Source organism: Hippoglossus stenolepis, chromosome 23 (genome assembly GCF_022539355.2).
Source record: "Hippoglossus stenolepis isolate QCI-W04-F060 chromosome 23, HSTE1.2, whole genome shotgun sequence".
NCBI classification, from domain to species: Eukaryota; Metazoa; Chordata; class Actinopteri; order Pleuronectiformes; family Pleuronectidae; genus Hippoglossus; species Hippoglossus stenolepis.
The window spans coordinates 13855271-13870558 of record NC_061505.1 but is presented as its reverse complement, the minus strand read 5'-3'; the positions used below and the strand labels follow the sequence as shown (position 1 = coordinate 13870558).

General features: G+C 43.6%; 1 protein-coding gene across 5 annotated transcripts in view; it reads left to right on the top strand.

Moving 5' to 3' along the window:
• The window catches only part of afap1 (actin filament associated protein 1), a 96182-nt gene that overhangs the window by 35580 nt on the left and 45314 nt on the right, over positions 1 to 15288 (top strand). For all 5 annotated transcript variants that reach the window (XM_035148195.2, XM_035148193.2, XM_035148192.2 and 2 more), the window contains exons 2-3: positions 12198 to 12326; positions 14152 to 14234. In XM_035148195.2, coding sequence (XP_035004086.2) covers positions 12198 to 12326; positions 14152 to 14234 — 212 coding nt within the window. The remainder of the gene's footprint in view (positions 1 to 12197; positions 12327 to 14151; positions 14235 to 15288) is intronic.

Genomic DNA, 15288 nt, shown 5'->3' with positions numbered 1-15288 from the left:
ACTTAGAAATTCAATGGGTTTCCCTGAAAACCCTATGATGCTGACTTGTTGACTACTAGTGGATCTCAAAACAGCAACATTCTTTGCACTTGGTCAATAGTCGTGAAGTTCTAACCAAAATGTCTGCTCAAATGTATTCTTCCTTGACAATCATGGCAATTCCATTGACATGAACTACTTGTAGTCTGAAATGTGGGTGTTGTAAAAGCTTGTGTTACAAAGGCCTAAGAAAGCCATTGTATGTACTGGTGTACTGAACCCTGTCTTGCTTTTCTGAGACCGTTGACTCCAGCTGCTGGTGGATTTTGACCGAGTCAAGGATCGCTTTCAGCAAGTCCTTGCTCAAATGGTCTCCCACTTATGGAGTGCCATGTTTTGGGGGAAAAAAAATGCACAAGTGTTAAAGTGTTTATTGCCACTCATTATTCGCAGCTTTCCTCACGGAATCCCTGAGTCGACGAGCAATTAATTTGGTTGTGTGTGATGTGGGCAGACCGGGTACATGGTGTCACTGTTCTGGCCCGCTTGGTCCATTTGGTTCTGCTTTAGAGTTGGGGGTTCACTTTCCTTCTCCGCCTTGTTCATGACTCTCAGTCGCCCTGATGATGATGGAAGTTTAAAAGCTTTCATCTGTGAGACGCGTGAGCCCCTCCCTTTTTGGTGGCTTGGGGGAGACAGATCCTCGGAGTGGAGAGGAGCGATGAGGAGAAATGAGTTTGTAATCTCCCCCTCCTTCCCTCCAGAGCCGGCCTGTCAGTAAGCTGGCATGCGGGAACAGAGACTTTAATTTTTGAGCCGACTAATCATAGCCCTCCCTGCCTTCCCGCTGTGTCAATATCCATCTGGAAAAACACAGGGAGAAGGACGGGGATCTCGGGCCAAGCTCGAGCACAATTCAGGAGAGCATGATGTATGCCAAATTCGAATTGGCAACCGGCCTGCTGAATTAACATCATCTACCAAGCATTTAGCCCTGGACTCCTGCCTCAGTTGGAATAGTACTATTTAGTCTTGGCATTGATGTTTACCTTGGTAATTTGGGTCCATTAGGAGAGGATCATTCCTGATGAGCCTCACAAGGTGCCTTTTAATAGGCTTATTATTGTAACAGGATGAGCTTGTGATGCTGTCTACGCTGTCTGTCTGCCCTGGACAAAGCTTTTAGGATTACATGTCCAAAGCTGCATTGGTTATGGGGGGCATTGCTAATTTAGCGGAGGTAATGTAGAGTGTGTGGGGGCTCACACAGCAAGAGATCTGGCAGATTAAGGGAGGTCCTGCAGTAGAGAGAACAGCAACAACAAAGGAATTGCTGTGGAGTAAGTTAGGACAAATGGATACACTTGTGGGCACATAATGTGTTTACATGTGGGATTTCCTTGTGTTTATGTGATTGTTATGGTGTGTTCCAACTTGCGTTTGTGTGTCAGATGCCCAAATGGGTGTGTCTGGTGATGGAGGGGGTCGTCTATGTCGGTCTGTTACTGTTTGCGAAATATTGGGTGACCGTCAGGACTGTTTGAACATCGAGAGAAAATATGCTACTGGCATCAGACCAGAAAGAGTGTTCGGCCTGTTATAGTCTGTCAGTGCGAAGATTTACACATCCCTGCAGATCTCCGACTTTCCCATGGGTGTGTACACTTGCATCGGACTGGGTTGGATGAACTCAGAAGGTCAGAATGAGTTGGAATGAGACGAGGATATATATAGTAAAACCACCTGAATCACATTTACCTGTTGTGTGTTTATTGCAGTGTCTCATGATATATGTATGGCTAATTCCACAACTTTCTCTGACCTCCCTCAGTAACTTTCTTAGACGAAGCACTTAGTTACAAATCTAGAGAGTTTTCTGGAATAAAGTAGCAACTTTCTCTCTCAGAGAGAATCACTGTTGCTGTGTGGTTCTATGTTGATACATTGTCTTATGAAAAATCATAAGCCAATCATTAGCATGAAGGCAAACTAGCCAATGACATATTCTAGCATTTTGTTTTAGCAGACTTTTGCTCCTTCGTATGGGTTATCATGCATGATACATTTAGTTTATGACCGTCAAAACTCACTTTAAAGGTTTTATTCAGAAATTTTGTACAGTAGTTAACTTTATAATGACTCCTTTTAAAATCAATTTAACTGACAATTACAGATGCTTATTTATGGGTTGGGTCTTTTTGTCTTCAGGAGATATATGAATGATCTAAGTGGGTTTGCAACTTCCATAACTTAACTAATAAAAAAGGCCTGTACAGCGTGACACCCATTTCTCACACCCAGGCTGCTGCCATTCCCAGTCCAACCAAGGAAACCACATGTCCTCTCTTCCCACCAGAAGATAGAATCCCGATGCTGGAACGTCTATAGTATATAACCCCCTTCCCCCTCCCTCCCTCTCCCTCTCCATGTGTTTTTTTCCGCTGTGTACCCTCTAATTATCTGTTTAAAAGAGATACCGAAAGGAGCGTTCGCTATCTGACTTTGGTTTGCTTTTGGACCCCTCCCTGTTTCCTCCTCTTCTTTCACATCATCTATAGACCTCTGTCAGCACTGCCCTATCCCCCCACCACTAATCCCCCCCCCCTACGCACCAGGGTTTTGCACATGTGTTTTTGCGGTCGGGGGAAACATCTGCTCGTACGGTAAACCACCTGTACAGTTCGATAGCAATCAGCCGCACTCTCTGATGTTCGCCTGGCATGTTCCTGTGGAACGAAGAAAACACACAAACCTCAAAATTACAGACCTGAGAAAAGGGGAGCGAGCAGACACAGCTTGTCTTTCATCATAAACTAATGCAGCATCGCATGTCCTCTGATCTGCTCATAACTCTCCCTCTCTGCTGGTGCTCGTCCAAGTCGAGGCTTTCCAAACCCTTTATGAAACATTTATGATATTAGGTAATATTTCATGACTTCAACAGCTTCTCACCAACAGTGCAGAGCAAACATACCAGTACACAACCCTATTCCCACTCTAGGAATAAGGATATGTGGACTGTGAGATCTTTGACAGTTTTCTTTGATGCAAAGCTGGAGTGGTGCACTCAATACTTTTATGTTATAATTAAAAATGCAATTCACTAACCTATTCAAGCAATGTAAGCTATGAATTTTTTGATTGGCTCTGATATTTTGCTTGACTGGTGCAGCTTAGACTTTGGTGAGAACAATACAAAAAAGACCTCATACACAGAGATAGTAACAAAGATAGCAATGCAAATGATACTGCTCCTTTTCTGCTAAACATTTAGCTGATGAAAGTCGTTTGACGTCTCTGCATTTGTGGGTTCCCATGTAATCATGCGTATATTATCATAATGAATGCCTTCTTGTGATGCCCTGCTGTGTTTTGGTGGCCTACTGGGGGCAGTAACCATGACGATGCCAGGCCGTAAACCAACCTCAATTAACAACAACCGCCGCCTTACTGTAACACTCGACCGCACAGTGCAATTAAGTTTCCCAGAACCACAGAAAGTGCTCACCGGAGATGATTTGTTGGTTGAGGGTTGGCTCATTAAGTGGTTAAGGCTCCTCGTGCAGTGATGGTATCTGCACATCCGACTTATTCCGTTTTAGTACCCAGAGTGCATAGCTGGAGGCAGCAGATGTATGGCGTGCGACGGAGAAGACCTGCAATGTGCTAGCTTTGTTTTTAGAAGTGGATTCAAAGATTTTCTCTTATTTAAATGTAACAAATACAATTTCAGCCTGAACAGGTTATTTAGATGAGTACACAGGTTTGTTGTCATATCGCCCCAACCAGATTGGTTTGGTTTTGTTGTTTTTACCCTTTCAGTTGTTTTTCGGCATTCGGTAGCGCAAGCAGGAGATGTGCAGCATGCAGCTATAAGTTCTGCACACACCAAAGTTAGAGATCCCTTGTATTATTTTAAGAAGTGCAGAGCGATTCGTTATGAAACTGTAGTGGCACTACTAAGAATTTGGCGGGCTGCCACAGATGAATAACTAATGGGAAACACTGAGTGAGTCTACTCAGAGACATTTCTTTATAATGTTGAATGAATATAAGAATCATGTTGATGGTTAATTTGAAACCTTAGTGATTTTAAAATGTTCTCAATGCTCTGCATGTCCGTTGCCACCAGGGCTCCAATAACACTAAGGGTGGTGTAAACAGAAGATATTATGTCAGATTGGGGGAGAGGCAGGGTCCACCTTGGACAGGTCGCAAACAAGTTACAGGGCTGACATATAGACACTCACATTCACACCTATGGTCAATTTAATCTCCAATCAATCGAACAGTCTTTGGACCGTGGGAGGAAGCTGGAGTATCCAGACAACTCCTCACAGGAAAGCCTCTGCCAAGCTGGGATTGGAACCGAGAGCCACCCTGCTGTGAGGTTATACCTCCCACATTTCCATCTTTCTTTTTTGTGCCATGAAAGATCACACTAATTAAATCAGTTTCTGTTTGCATTGTGAGATAGCTATGAGAAGACAACGTCAAACTTGATGATTATAATGCAAGATCGTAATTTTTAAGAAGTGCTTTTAAGTAACAATTTCGAAGTGCATTATAATCATCTGTTGTCAATGGACACTAGAGAAATGGTTAATACTGGACAGAGTAAGCTGCATTCATTACTAGTATCTGTATATTCCCTCCATGTTCCACTTTGACGTGACCAAAGGGTTGCAGCTGGGTATGTCAGCTTCAGGGTTTGGCCTAAGTAACATTTGCTTGTAAGATGAAGCTGGATCATCACTCTCATTCTTGTCACCACACTTTACCTTTGAGAAACAAACACCTTCACCTCATCGTGTCAGTTGGAAAACATAGTTTAGGATTACCTGGGCATGTGAGTTCAATATGAATTAATTCCAATCAGTTGTGTAAGATCTCATTGTTTAGTTTTTTTTAGAATGACAGCCCTACACTGGACAGATTTACCTCCATCTGGTTTGTGTGCTGATGAAATGAGCCCGATTCATTTGAAAAAACGTGAATTTTTCTCAACATGCTGTAAGAAACATCTTTCCTATTAAGAATATGAGAGTTGACCCCAGGTCACTTCAGTCACAGCCGTGATAACCTCCACTTATCCATATAAACCTATGAAGAGTTATGGGAGTGGTGTGGCTTTATGGTGTTGATGGTTTGTAATTACAATGAGTTGCACACATTTTTACAGAGGAATAAAAAAAAACGTGTTGAGTGAGAGAAGCTGGATTTATTTTAATCATGTGTGTGACTTGTTCAAGTCAGGACGCAAAGTCTTTTGAGCAGTTTGCGCGCACGCGCGTGTGTGCGCGTGTGCGTGTGCGTGTGTGTGTGTTCCTGTACTGAAAACTTCTCAAAAGCCCAGACTAAACACATCCCAGAAGTGTTAAGACACTGTTAGTAACAAGAAACAGACACCTGAAACACACACACACACACACATAGTGGGATAGCGTCTGTCAGTGTGTTGTCAATCACAACAGCTGTATTCTGGGAAGAGGGCACATTGCCTCCTCCCTCTAACCTGGTTAAGCATTTTTGCACCGACAACAACAACGGAGCCGCAGGGTCTCAAGTTCTCTGTGAGACCCAAAAATGACCCCGTTGCCTTGCACAAACATACACACACTCATACAGTCACCCAGGAAAACCCCGATGTGTCCTGAGCTCGCACAAAAGCTCGCAGTGAAAACATCCCTCTGACTTGTCTGGGTGTTTTTAGTCACTTTTTATCTATGTGTGTGTGCAGGGATTAATTGTTTTTTTTTGTCTGAAAGGAGCTGCTATCATTTGGCATGCAAAGCACAGTGTTGACACAGCAAATACGGTTAGGGGTAGAGTACACGGCTCAGAATACATTTTTAGGAACAAATAAATGCACAAGCTTTTATAATGGAGTTCCGAGCAGGAAATATGATTTGAGATGGAGAGAGTTGAGGTGAAACATTGACGGTGAAGTGAGTTGAATGACAGGCGGACAAAGGGGGGAAGAAAGGAGTGAGATCTAGAAGAAAGGGCGTTGGTGGTGTGTTTGCACCTTGAGGTATTTTCCTGCTCGCCCTCGGGCCTTGTTTGAGGGTGGTCCTCCGCGCACCGTGCCACTTCATTTTCCCTCGCCCATCTTTGGTGATCTGGAGAAGTTGCTTCAGGATTTTAATGACACGCACGCACACACACACACCAACACACACACACATGCATCTTTTTGACCACCCTAGTGGAGGTAAAGTATTGCACAGGTTGCACAAAGCTCTATGAAACAGCAAATGGGGCAGTAAAGTGTGCTTGGCTGGTCTCGACGTAACATAAAAACGGGCTCGATGATTGCGATCCAGGGTGTGTGTGCGTGTGTGTGTGTGTGTGTGTGTGTGTGCGTGTGTGTGTGTGTGTGTGTGTGTGTGTGTGTGTGTGTGTGTGTGTGTGTGTGAGAATGTGTAGCGGTACAGTGGGGATGTTAGTGTTGCTCTGTGGATTTGTACATCTGAATAGAAACTGACAGATACATGATTGATGACGCCTGCATCTGACCATGAAGGGAAGTTTAAAGATGTGATGCTTGTAGTTTTACTGCTATTAGACTTGGAGACATGTTGTAGATTACTTCATGCTAATGTAAAGGATCATTTGAATTAATTAGAAGTCGGGCAAATATTCCCAAAGCATAATTAACAAGGGTCAGGTGACATGATGTATTATATACTGTACATTCGTCAGTGGTCAGAGATTTTACTGTTGTTCCTTACACGGTTGTTGTCTCTGGAGGAATAGTCACTTTTTCCTCTGGTTATTTCCTCCATAAAGAGTTTCCCACTTCACTGTATAATAAAATCAAATATGTTGTTAAGGTTGACTCGTTTCTAACCGTTCTGATCATCTCACTGCACCCCCAGATCTCAGCAGTGTCACTACATAACCAAAAGTTTGTGGACACCTTTTTAAAACCACTGATATTATTCTGCTGCCAAATCTCTGCAGGGATTGGTTCTTTTTCAGCCACAGGAACACGTGTGAGCTCCAATTTGATTCCACCTGCCTGGTTGTGTGGCAATAAAATAAACACTGATGTTGACTGATAAAGACCTGACACGCATAAAGACCTTATCCCTTAAGGTGTTGTATGCAGATGTGTGCACAGGGGCAATCGTCATGTATGAAACAGAAAATCAATACGGTCACTGTTTGCTTGTGGATAAAGATTTTCCCTCATTGGAACTGTTTGGCCGTATTATGAAAAACAGCTCCAGACACCATACAGAGTGGACCCATGGAGTTATTTTGACATGACTGAAGACAAATATTATCAATCTCTCGTTGAAATGTTATTGTTTTAGGTCATTTTCACACCTGAAAGTCCAGACCACGGTCCGAACAAAGGTTCAAATTTGATCTGGTTAGTTTGGGTTTCACATTGCAGTTTAGGAGGCAGACTGAAAACTTTTGTATGACATAAGTACGCCCTGTCATCGTCACGTGCATGGGCTGCATCTAACTATACTTGACATTGATTAGTTTATAGACAGACGTGTGTCTAACGTCGGCGTGTTGTCAATTCGGTTCTTTTTTTTCCCTAAATGTTTTTAACAAATGGCGTAGATCAAAGGAATCTCTCTGTTTGAATGGAGAACATGAACGACCCGGTTCACTTCATTAGTTTCATTGCCACTGTAATATAGATATTGGAATGATACCAGTAGAATGAATATTCTCGTTCGTTTATATCTTCAGCATTATATCTTCAGAGGTGAAGACTGTGAGCTGCTTCTGCTTCTTTTTTCCCCCTCGTTTAATGCTGTCTCAACTTCCTGCAATTGGTCAGAATGTCAGGACTATCCATTCAATATTTTCACACTGCAAATGACCCGAGCCCTGTTTCCTTTGATCTGGACAAAGACAACCTCTTTTGGTCAGACCTTCGTCCGAGGAACCACTTACACCTGTTATTTTGGTTCGGACCAAAAACATTAAACATGGCAATATTGAACAGAGTATAAAAAGCTGAGGTCATGAACCAGGAACAAAGCAAGTTTTTGCCAAGCGCCAAAGACACTCAAAGAAGACGAAACCAAATCGGCATCACAGAGAGAAAAATAGAGGGCTTCAGTACTTTATTCTCAGTTGGTCTTCTTTTCTAGAATGAGAAACAGCTCATCAGTCATGCGTGTTAACTGTTTGCTATGTCAGAACTTATTGTAAAAAGGTGTTTCCATCTCCCAGTAGTTGCATGCATTCTTTTTTAAAAGTTGAAAACCACCACAAGGAAGCGAACATTTTGGGCAACTTTCCTGGCTCCTTTACCTTCCATTACCTCTTTTCTGGACCTACTCCCTTCACACCTCTCCGCCGCCTCTCTCCTGTTGGATAATCTGAATATGTGAGGAATGCCTGAAAGCGGCTCTGTTTCCAGCCTCAGAGCTGCTGCCCAATACCCACACCTCTTCTACACCTATGAAAATGGAATACAGTTGCCTTGGAAACCTACGTAAATGTGGTAACACAGAGATACTCTGGTTAAATGTTTTGGGATGATTTCCCTCCACCACTCGCCAGCGACCAGCGCACTCACCTGTTTCTGGTTAATCGTAGATACCTGTGTGGCGTCAGTTACAATCAGATATAGTATTCAGACGTGTTTTGAAGGAGACATTAGTGGTTGCTTGCGTCACTGCAGGTATTTGGCATTAAATAGTAAGAACATCTAGTCCCTGTTTAGAGCCTCGTTCTAATCTCTCACCTGAGTTCAACCTGTGGAGCTGGTTAGTTTTACACTGCTGGGCCATTTAGCACTGAGGTCAGATCAGTCCACCTCCTGTGTCTTCAGCCTGAATGTAGACTGAGCTGATTTAATATGATTGTGTAAAGAACATAAACATATCACTACTAACTTGGCAGGGGGTGTGAGCTCCGTCTCCGTCTGGGACTTTTCTATCTGTAAGAAATGGATTTAATTTATGACTCCATTATGAGTTTGTGTAACTCTTCAAATTGAGTGTGTGCTGCCTTTAAGGAACCCAGTTCTTCTTTGTCCATTTTGAATGTTTGTGTGGTCGAGAAGCAGGAATCCTGCTGCTTTCCATGGCCTTGAAATGTTATTGGGACTGCAACTATGGCATGTTTATGATGGTCTAATGTGCCTATTATTTTTTTACGATCTATTGAATAACTGTCTGGTCAGTATTAATGTCTCGTTTAGTCCGACCAACAGTCCAAAATATAATTACATTTACTGTAAAATTAGACGAGGAAAAGCATTAAATCCTCACTACTGAGAAGCTGGGACGAGGGAGTGTTTGAGAATGTACGGGGGTGGGGCTTGCACTCGAGTATATGTGTGTGTGCGTGTGTGCGTGCGTGTGTGTGTTAGTGATTTGCTTGTGCAGCCTCTGCTGCTTTCATCATCCACCAATATACTCTTCTCACAGAAACTGTGAGGAAGAAGGAGGTATATGATAAAACACATTTCCCTGCTAACGTGTGAAATATGACGTTCAGTTGAGGAAGGTATCAACATTTATGATTTTAACATCTTTAATCTTTACTCAGAAAGAGTTTAACAACAGCCTAGCATTATGTCTTCAGTGAAAACCGCTTATTGTGATCACGTTTGTCCCGGGCCAAATTGATCACAATAAGCGGTTGATTACAATAGTCGAATTGCGTAGTTTCTGCATGATAGTCCCAGAACTTGAGGGAAAGGTGACATTACGCACACACACACACACACACACACACACACACACACACACACACACACACACACACACACACACACACACACACACACACACACACACACACACACACACACACACACACACACTCTGAGACCGCTACTCACCTCTCTCTCTTAGACACACACACACACACACACACACACACACTGACTCTGCTGACGTCTCTCACCCACTACAGTTTAAATGTCGATTTGTTTGAAACGACACCACAATATCAACACTGATCATCACGCAAGATCCATACTTCAATGAGTAAAATCTTTCGTCTTCAGCTTTTTAAACCATATAAACAGTTTATCACTATATCTAAGATCACTATATCCGGTTTCCACTGTATTTGTTTTACAGAAAGTAAGTTAGCGTTAGCAGGTCAGCCTAATGTCAGTGTGACGCAGTGCAGGACTGCAAAGGAACACAGTGAACGCATCATCATTACCGCCACTTAACACCATGTTTTAAATCTGCAGCTGCTCTGCAGTAAGATGTCGTCACCACCGATGTTGACGAAAAGCTAGAGTTGTCCCCAAAACAGACCAGAGCCCTCAGTCAGAGGGAGGCGCTTGTTATCTGAGCGCCTGTGCACGGCATGGCTGCTCAGAGTCACGCATACAGCATGATCTCAATCTGCTGCCATCCATATCACAACAAGTTCTCAGATACCAGAGTGTGAAAGTGTAGAAACATAAACACACACGTAGATACTGCGCGCACACACACACACACACACACACAAAAACAGGCATACCTAAGCCTCTATCTCTGTGCTATATTTAGTTTCTGTTGTATTGTTTTTGAGCTGTTGGCCGTGGCTTATTTTTCCGCCAGCTGTTGTAATTCTGCGGCTATCTGTCTGTCAGGTGGGTTGCCAGGTCTGTCCTGGCCGGGTAGCTATCAGCCCCGCCGGGTCTCCATGCTGGAATGAGGAGTTATTTGATTGGATGATTGACTGACTGACTCAGAGCTGTGTCTTTCATCTCGGTGCCTGGCCGCTCACGTACACGTCTGTTATATAACTGTGTTTTGCTTTTGTTCAGCGTCTGTTTAATGTTGGCTTGCAGTGCAGGAAAGACACTGCAGACAGCTTAGCTAAAACATACAGTACAATAGGAACGAGTAATGATTAATGAGCAATGCTGTGACCGGGTTCAATACTCTAGGATCATCCCCGATGGTTATAATAATGACATTGTGCCTAACTAAGTGTGGAGAATTAGATCAAAATTTATTTGGATGAAGAAAAACTGAAGACAAAGGCTGCAGCACACAGACTGGCCGTGTCCACCATACCCCGTTGTATTGTGATATAAGTGAGATAAACCGTTCCAGTCCGTGCTTTGGACGTCTGACAGCATAGAGGTGTTTCTCCAAACAGCGGCCAACTCTGTGTCACTTGTTTCCACTTCTGTGTCTTGTCTCCAAATTCTGGCTCAGCCAAAATTCTGTCAATCCAGGGGCTGCATCCTTTTGGCGGACCCGGTATACACGGCTGACATCAGCTGCATCCTTCATTAGCAGCGTAGACTGCGTTGGCCGGACTGAAACGACAAGGTCTGGTCTTCTCATTGCACCAACTTGTTCCGCCCTTGCAGAACGTCACCTAGCAACAGAGCTACAGACGAAAAAGTCCTTCAGTTGATTAAAAACATTGAAACTTAACATGTGCACCGCTCGATGTTCGGTTGAGCACTTTCATTTTTCTGACGTTTTCGCCTCGCTTGCTGCTGCCACTTCCTCTTTTGAAAAACTGTTTGTCATAGAAGCACAATGAATCATGGGATATGTTGGGCCGGGAAGGATCTACCTGGTGGAGCCTTCATTGCTCGGGTGTGGAAGGACACATTTGTCGGCCGCGTTTGGAATTGGGACAGTCAAGTTGGGCCGCTGTGCCACAATGGGTCTTCAAGTGCAGCCTCCGAAGGATGCAGCCTATTCTACATTCTCTCTGGTACCATTTACATACTGGCTTCCTCTCCATATCTCCTTTTTTTCTACTTCCTCATCTTCTACTCCTTCTTCTCTTTGAGTTTGATGTCAGACGAGAATGCTTGTAGAATAATGCCGCCCTCGTCAGCCCCAGAATAATCTCATTTACAGTACCTATGGCGATAGATGTCCTTCTCTAACTGTGGTTTTGTCAAAGAAAGAACTGAACATGTTTTAATGGACTTGGTACAACATGAGACAAAACTCAAAGTTTATGACTTTGACCTGATTTTGGATGTGTTGGTTTGACTAGTGATGTCATAACCAAGACTTAGATGTATTTACAACTAGAAAAAACATTCACTTTGTCCCTGTGTTCCAGCTGCTTCTTAGCTCAGTTGTGCGTGCACAGTTTTTCAGTTCAAAGAGGAATTATTACACATGCTTAATATTTAGATAATCCAGAGCCTCCAGCAGGTTGTGCATTGTCAGTTGCTGTAGTGAATGATGTAGCAGATGGAATAAACATCCCTAGTGTCCGAAGTAATAATGTCTTTTCTGTTTGTCCTGCAGCGATGGAGGAGCTGGTGTGTGAGCTTCGTCTGTTCCTGGACCTGCTGGACAGGGAGTACCTGAGTGCCGGGGTCCGAGAGAAGAAGATGCACCTCTCCAAAATCCTCCACAGAGTCCTCTCGGACAAAGGTTAGATTACAAGCAACAGCACTCCTTAGAAACGCTATAGACTTACACACACTGCCTGCACAGCCTCCAGGGGTAATGCAGAATGGGGGAGACTGGGATCGAGCTGCTGACCTTCTGGTTAGCGGACGACCCACTCTATCCCCATAGCCACAGCTGCCTGCCCTGGTTGTCTGCTCTGAGCGGCAGTATAGTCAGTTAAAGAGACACAGAGTCTTATTGCATGATAAGTTGCATCACACACTGCCAGCACAGCCGTCAGGGGTAAATTCTACGACACTTTTGCATACAGAGTGGAGGAGCATGGTATCAAACCGACCTTCTGGTTAGTGGACGACCCGCTCTACTCTCTGACTCACAACTGTCGCAATTAAGGGGAAAAACATGCCAGCAACTTTAAGAGCGAGGCTGCCCGCAGTGAAATCTAACATTAAAGATCTCAGTAAGAGCCGACAGGTCTTTTTGTTACCGGTGTTGTCACGAGTTTATTACCTGGTGCTGACATTTCATGACATGTTAATATATAGAGTCAACAACTGAAACTCACTGACCCTGAATTCTATGCACTGATCCAGATGCCTGCTTAGATAAATTTGAGATGTCTCCTCCGCTTGTTCGCAAAGGGTCTGTTATATAACATTTGCTCGCCAGGTTTTTCTTCTGTGTACCTCACTGTCTGGGACTCACTGGGATCCTTCTTGTCCTAACAAGTCTAGAGGTTCATATACCAACATTCTTTTCAGGCTTGTGTATATTTTAATGAAATAATTGTAGATGCGGTGTAGTGCAGAAAATGCATAAAAGACATTAACACACCCAGTTCCTGCTGTAGATTTACTATTATGTGTAAAAACAGGTCGACCTGCTGTGAGTGGCTGTCATCAGATCCCATGATGCACTTGATGGCTACATACTGTACATCCGTAACTCAGAGTAGGGACATGGAGTCATTAAGCTTAACCACTTGCTTCTGCATTTCTTCCAACAAACAATTTCCCCTCAACTGCTCTCAGATATTTATTTAATCTCCCAAAATGATCCAGAGGGAACGCAAATCTCCGAGTCAGCTGCTGTGGTCATTCTCTGGAGTTTCTCCTGCCAGACTCCTGGTAAAAACTCTGGATAGTGTCCGAATGAGCCCATGTGAGAATACAGCAGGAGGTTATCCGGAGGACTCGCCACGAGTGAGTGGGCGCGTTGATGTTGTCTTCTAATACACAAAGGATGGAAAACTGAAAGACAAATACCTCAGGATGACAAATACTAATGATAAACATTACGTCCTGTCTCCTACATGCTGCGCCAACCCTCGCCTGAATGCTAGGAGATTTTTATTTAGTTGTCTGACCGGAGAATCTCCTGCTGCGTTCATATGTGAAAGGCAAACTCTGTACAAAGTATGACCCCACTGAACCGACCTTTTCTGGAGTTAATGTCTAAAAACGGCTCTACAAGATCCACAGCTAGAACTAAAGCCAACATCGCTTTTTTGCAACTTTTTAACTAAAGTCTTACTAAAGCTCACACACTAAGCCAATGGTTGATGGTATCAGCTCTATATAATTAACTGGGCTGTTGTCAGTTTGTGTGCACACGGCTGTCAGCACCACCACTCTGCAACACCACTGTGCGACCATGTGTAAACCAAGCAGTTCTAAGGAACTCAACAGAGTGTGACGTCTTAGTGTTTCGTGTCTCGTCAATGTCGGGGACTCTCAAAATGGACATGCAAATACTGTCATTTAAGCATGCAAATTTTTGCAGCATAATGGCGACTGAAGAACTCCCTCTGATTCCTCTTCGTCTGTCTCTTTCTCCTTCTCCTCAGAGCCTTCATTCAAGTCAGAGATCCACAGCGGTCTGCCGGCCCCACCTCAGATGCCCCTCCCTGCGATCCCTCATCCCTGGCTGGTAAGACTCCTACTCTGACCCCAAGATGCATGATACCTGTTACCTGTAACCTCTGAGCTAACTCGGCAACATGCAGGGAAGTGGGCCACCGACTTAACAAGTGGACGCCATGATTCTCTGTATGTTCACTTTCAAATGTGTATATAAATAGCAATACACACACATTGTGATATAAGTGAGACAGTTTCCAGTCTGTGCTTTGGACGTCTGACAGCTGAACAACATAAATGTCACTTATTGCCACGGCAACGCTGACAAATTCAGATTTGAGCAATGTGATTCAAGTTGCTTGAGAATCGTAAGGCTCTAGTTGTGATTTTTCAGTTTTTACGCATTCACATGGTTCAGTGTGGAAAACATCAGGACTGGGAAACACATCTCTGTAAAACGTCAGTGATCACCACGACCAGAGTAGACCCAGAAATCATTGGCTTTTTCGGTACGTTCAAATCAAATGTAAAAAAAGAGAAAAGAAAGAAAGAAAGAAGGGAATGAAGAAGAAAATATGTTTTGGGTGTTTCGCACAAGGATGACAACTCCCAGTACATTTGATGGTGCAAAAACACAGTATATGCTTTGTAAGACATTCTCTATGAAGTCAAAAGTCAAATGAACACCTAACGGCACTCCGCTTGCCTGAAAGTCATATCTGGTAATACAATGGGACATGGAATTCATTTAAGATGCGTTTTTCTAGTGACTTACAGTCAGGATAGTCATTCCTGTCTACACTAAGCCTTACATCACCCTGACACTCAGTGACAACTTTAACGTCTCTATTGTAGCGTGTGTGTGTGTGTGTGTGTGTGTGTGTGTGTGTGTGTGTGTGTGTGTGTGTGTGTGTGTGTGTGTGTGTGTGTGTGTGTGTGTGTGTGTGTGTGTGTGTGTGTGTGTGTGTGTGTGTGTGTGTGTGTGTGTGTGTGTGTGTGTTTTTAATGTTGGAGCAGATGCCTGTGATGGAAAGCAGGTGGCTGTGATTGGCTCACAAAACCCTCTCACCATAACAATAAGCCGCAATTCCTTGTTCTACATCCTCTCATACACGCGCACGCAC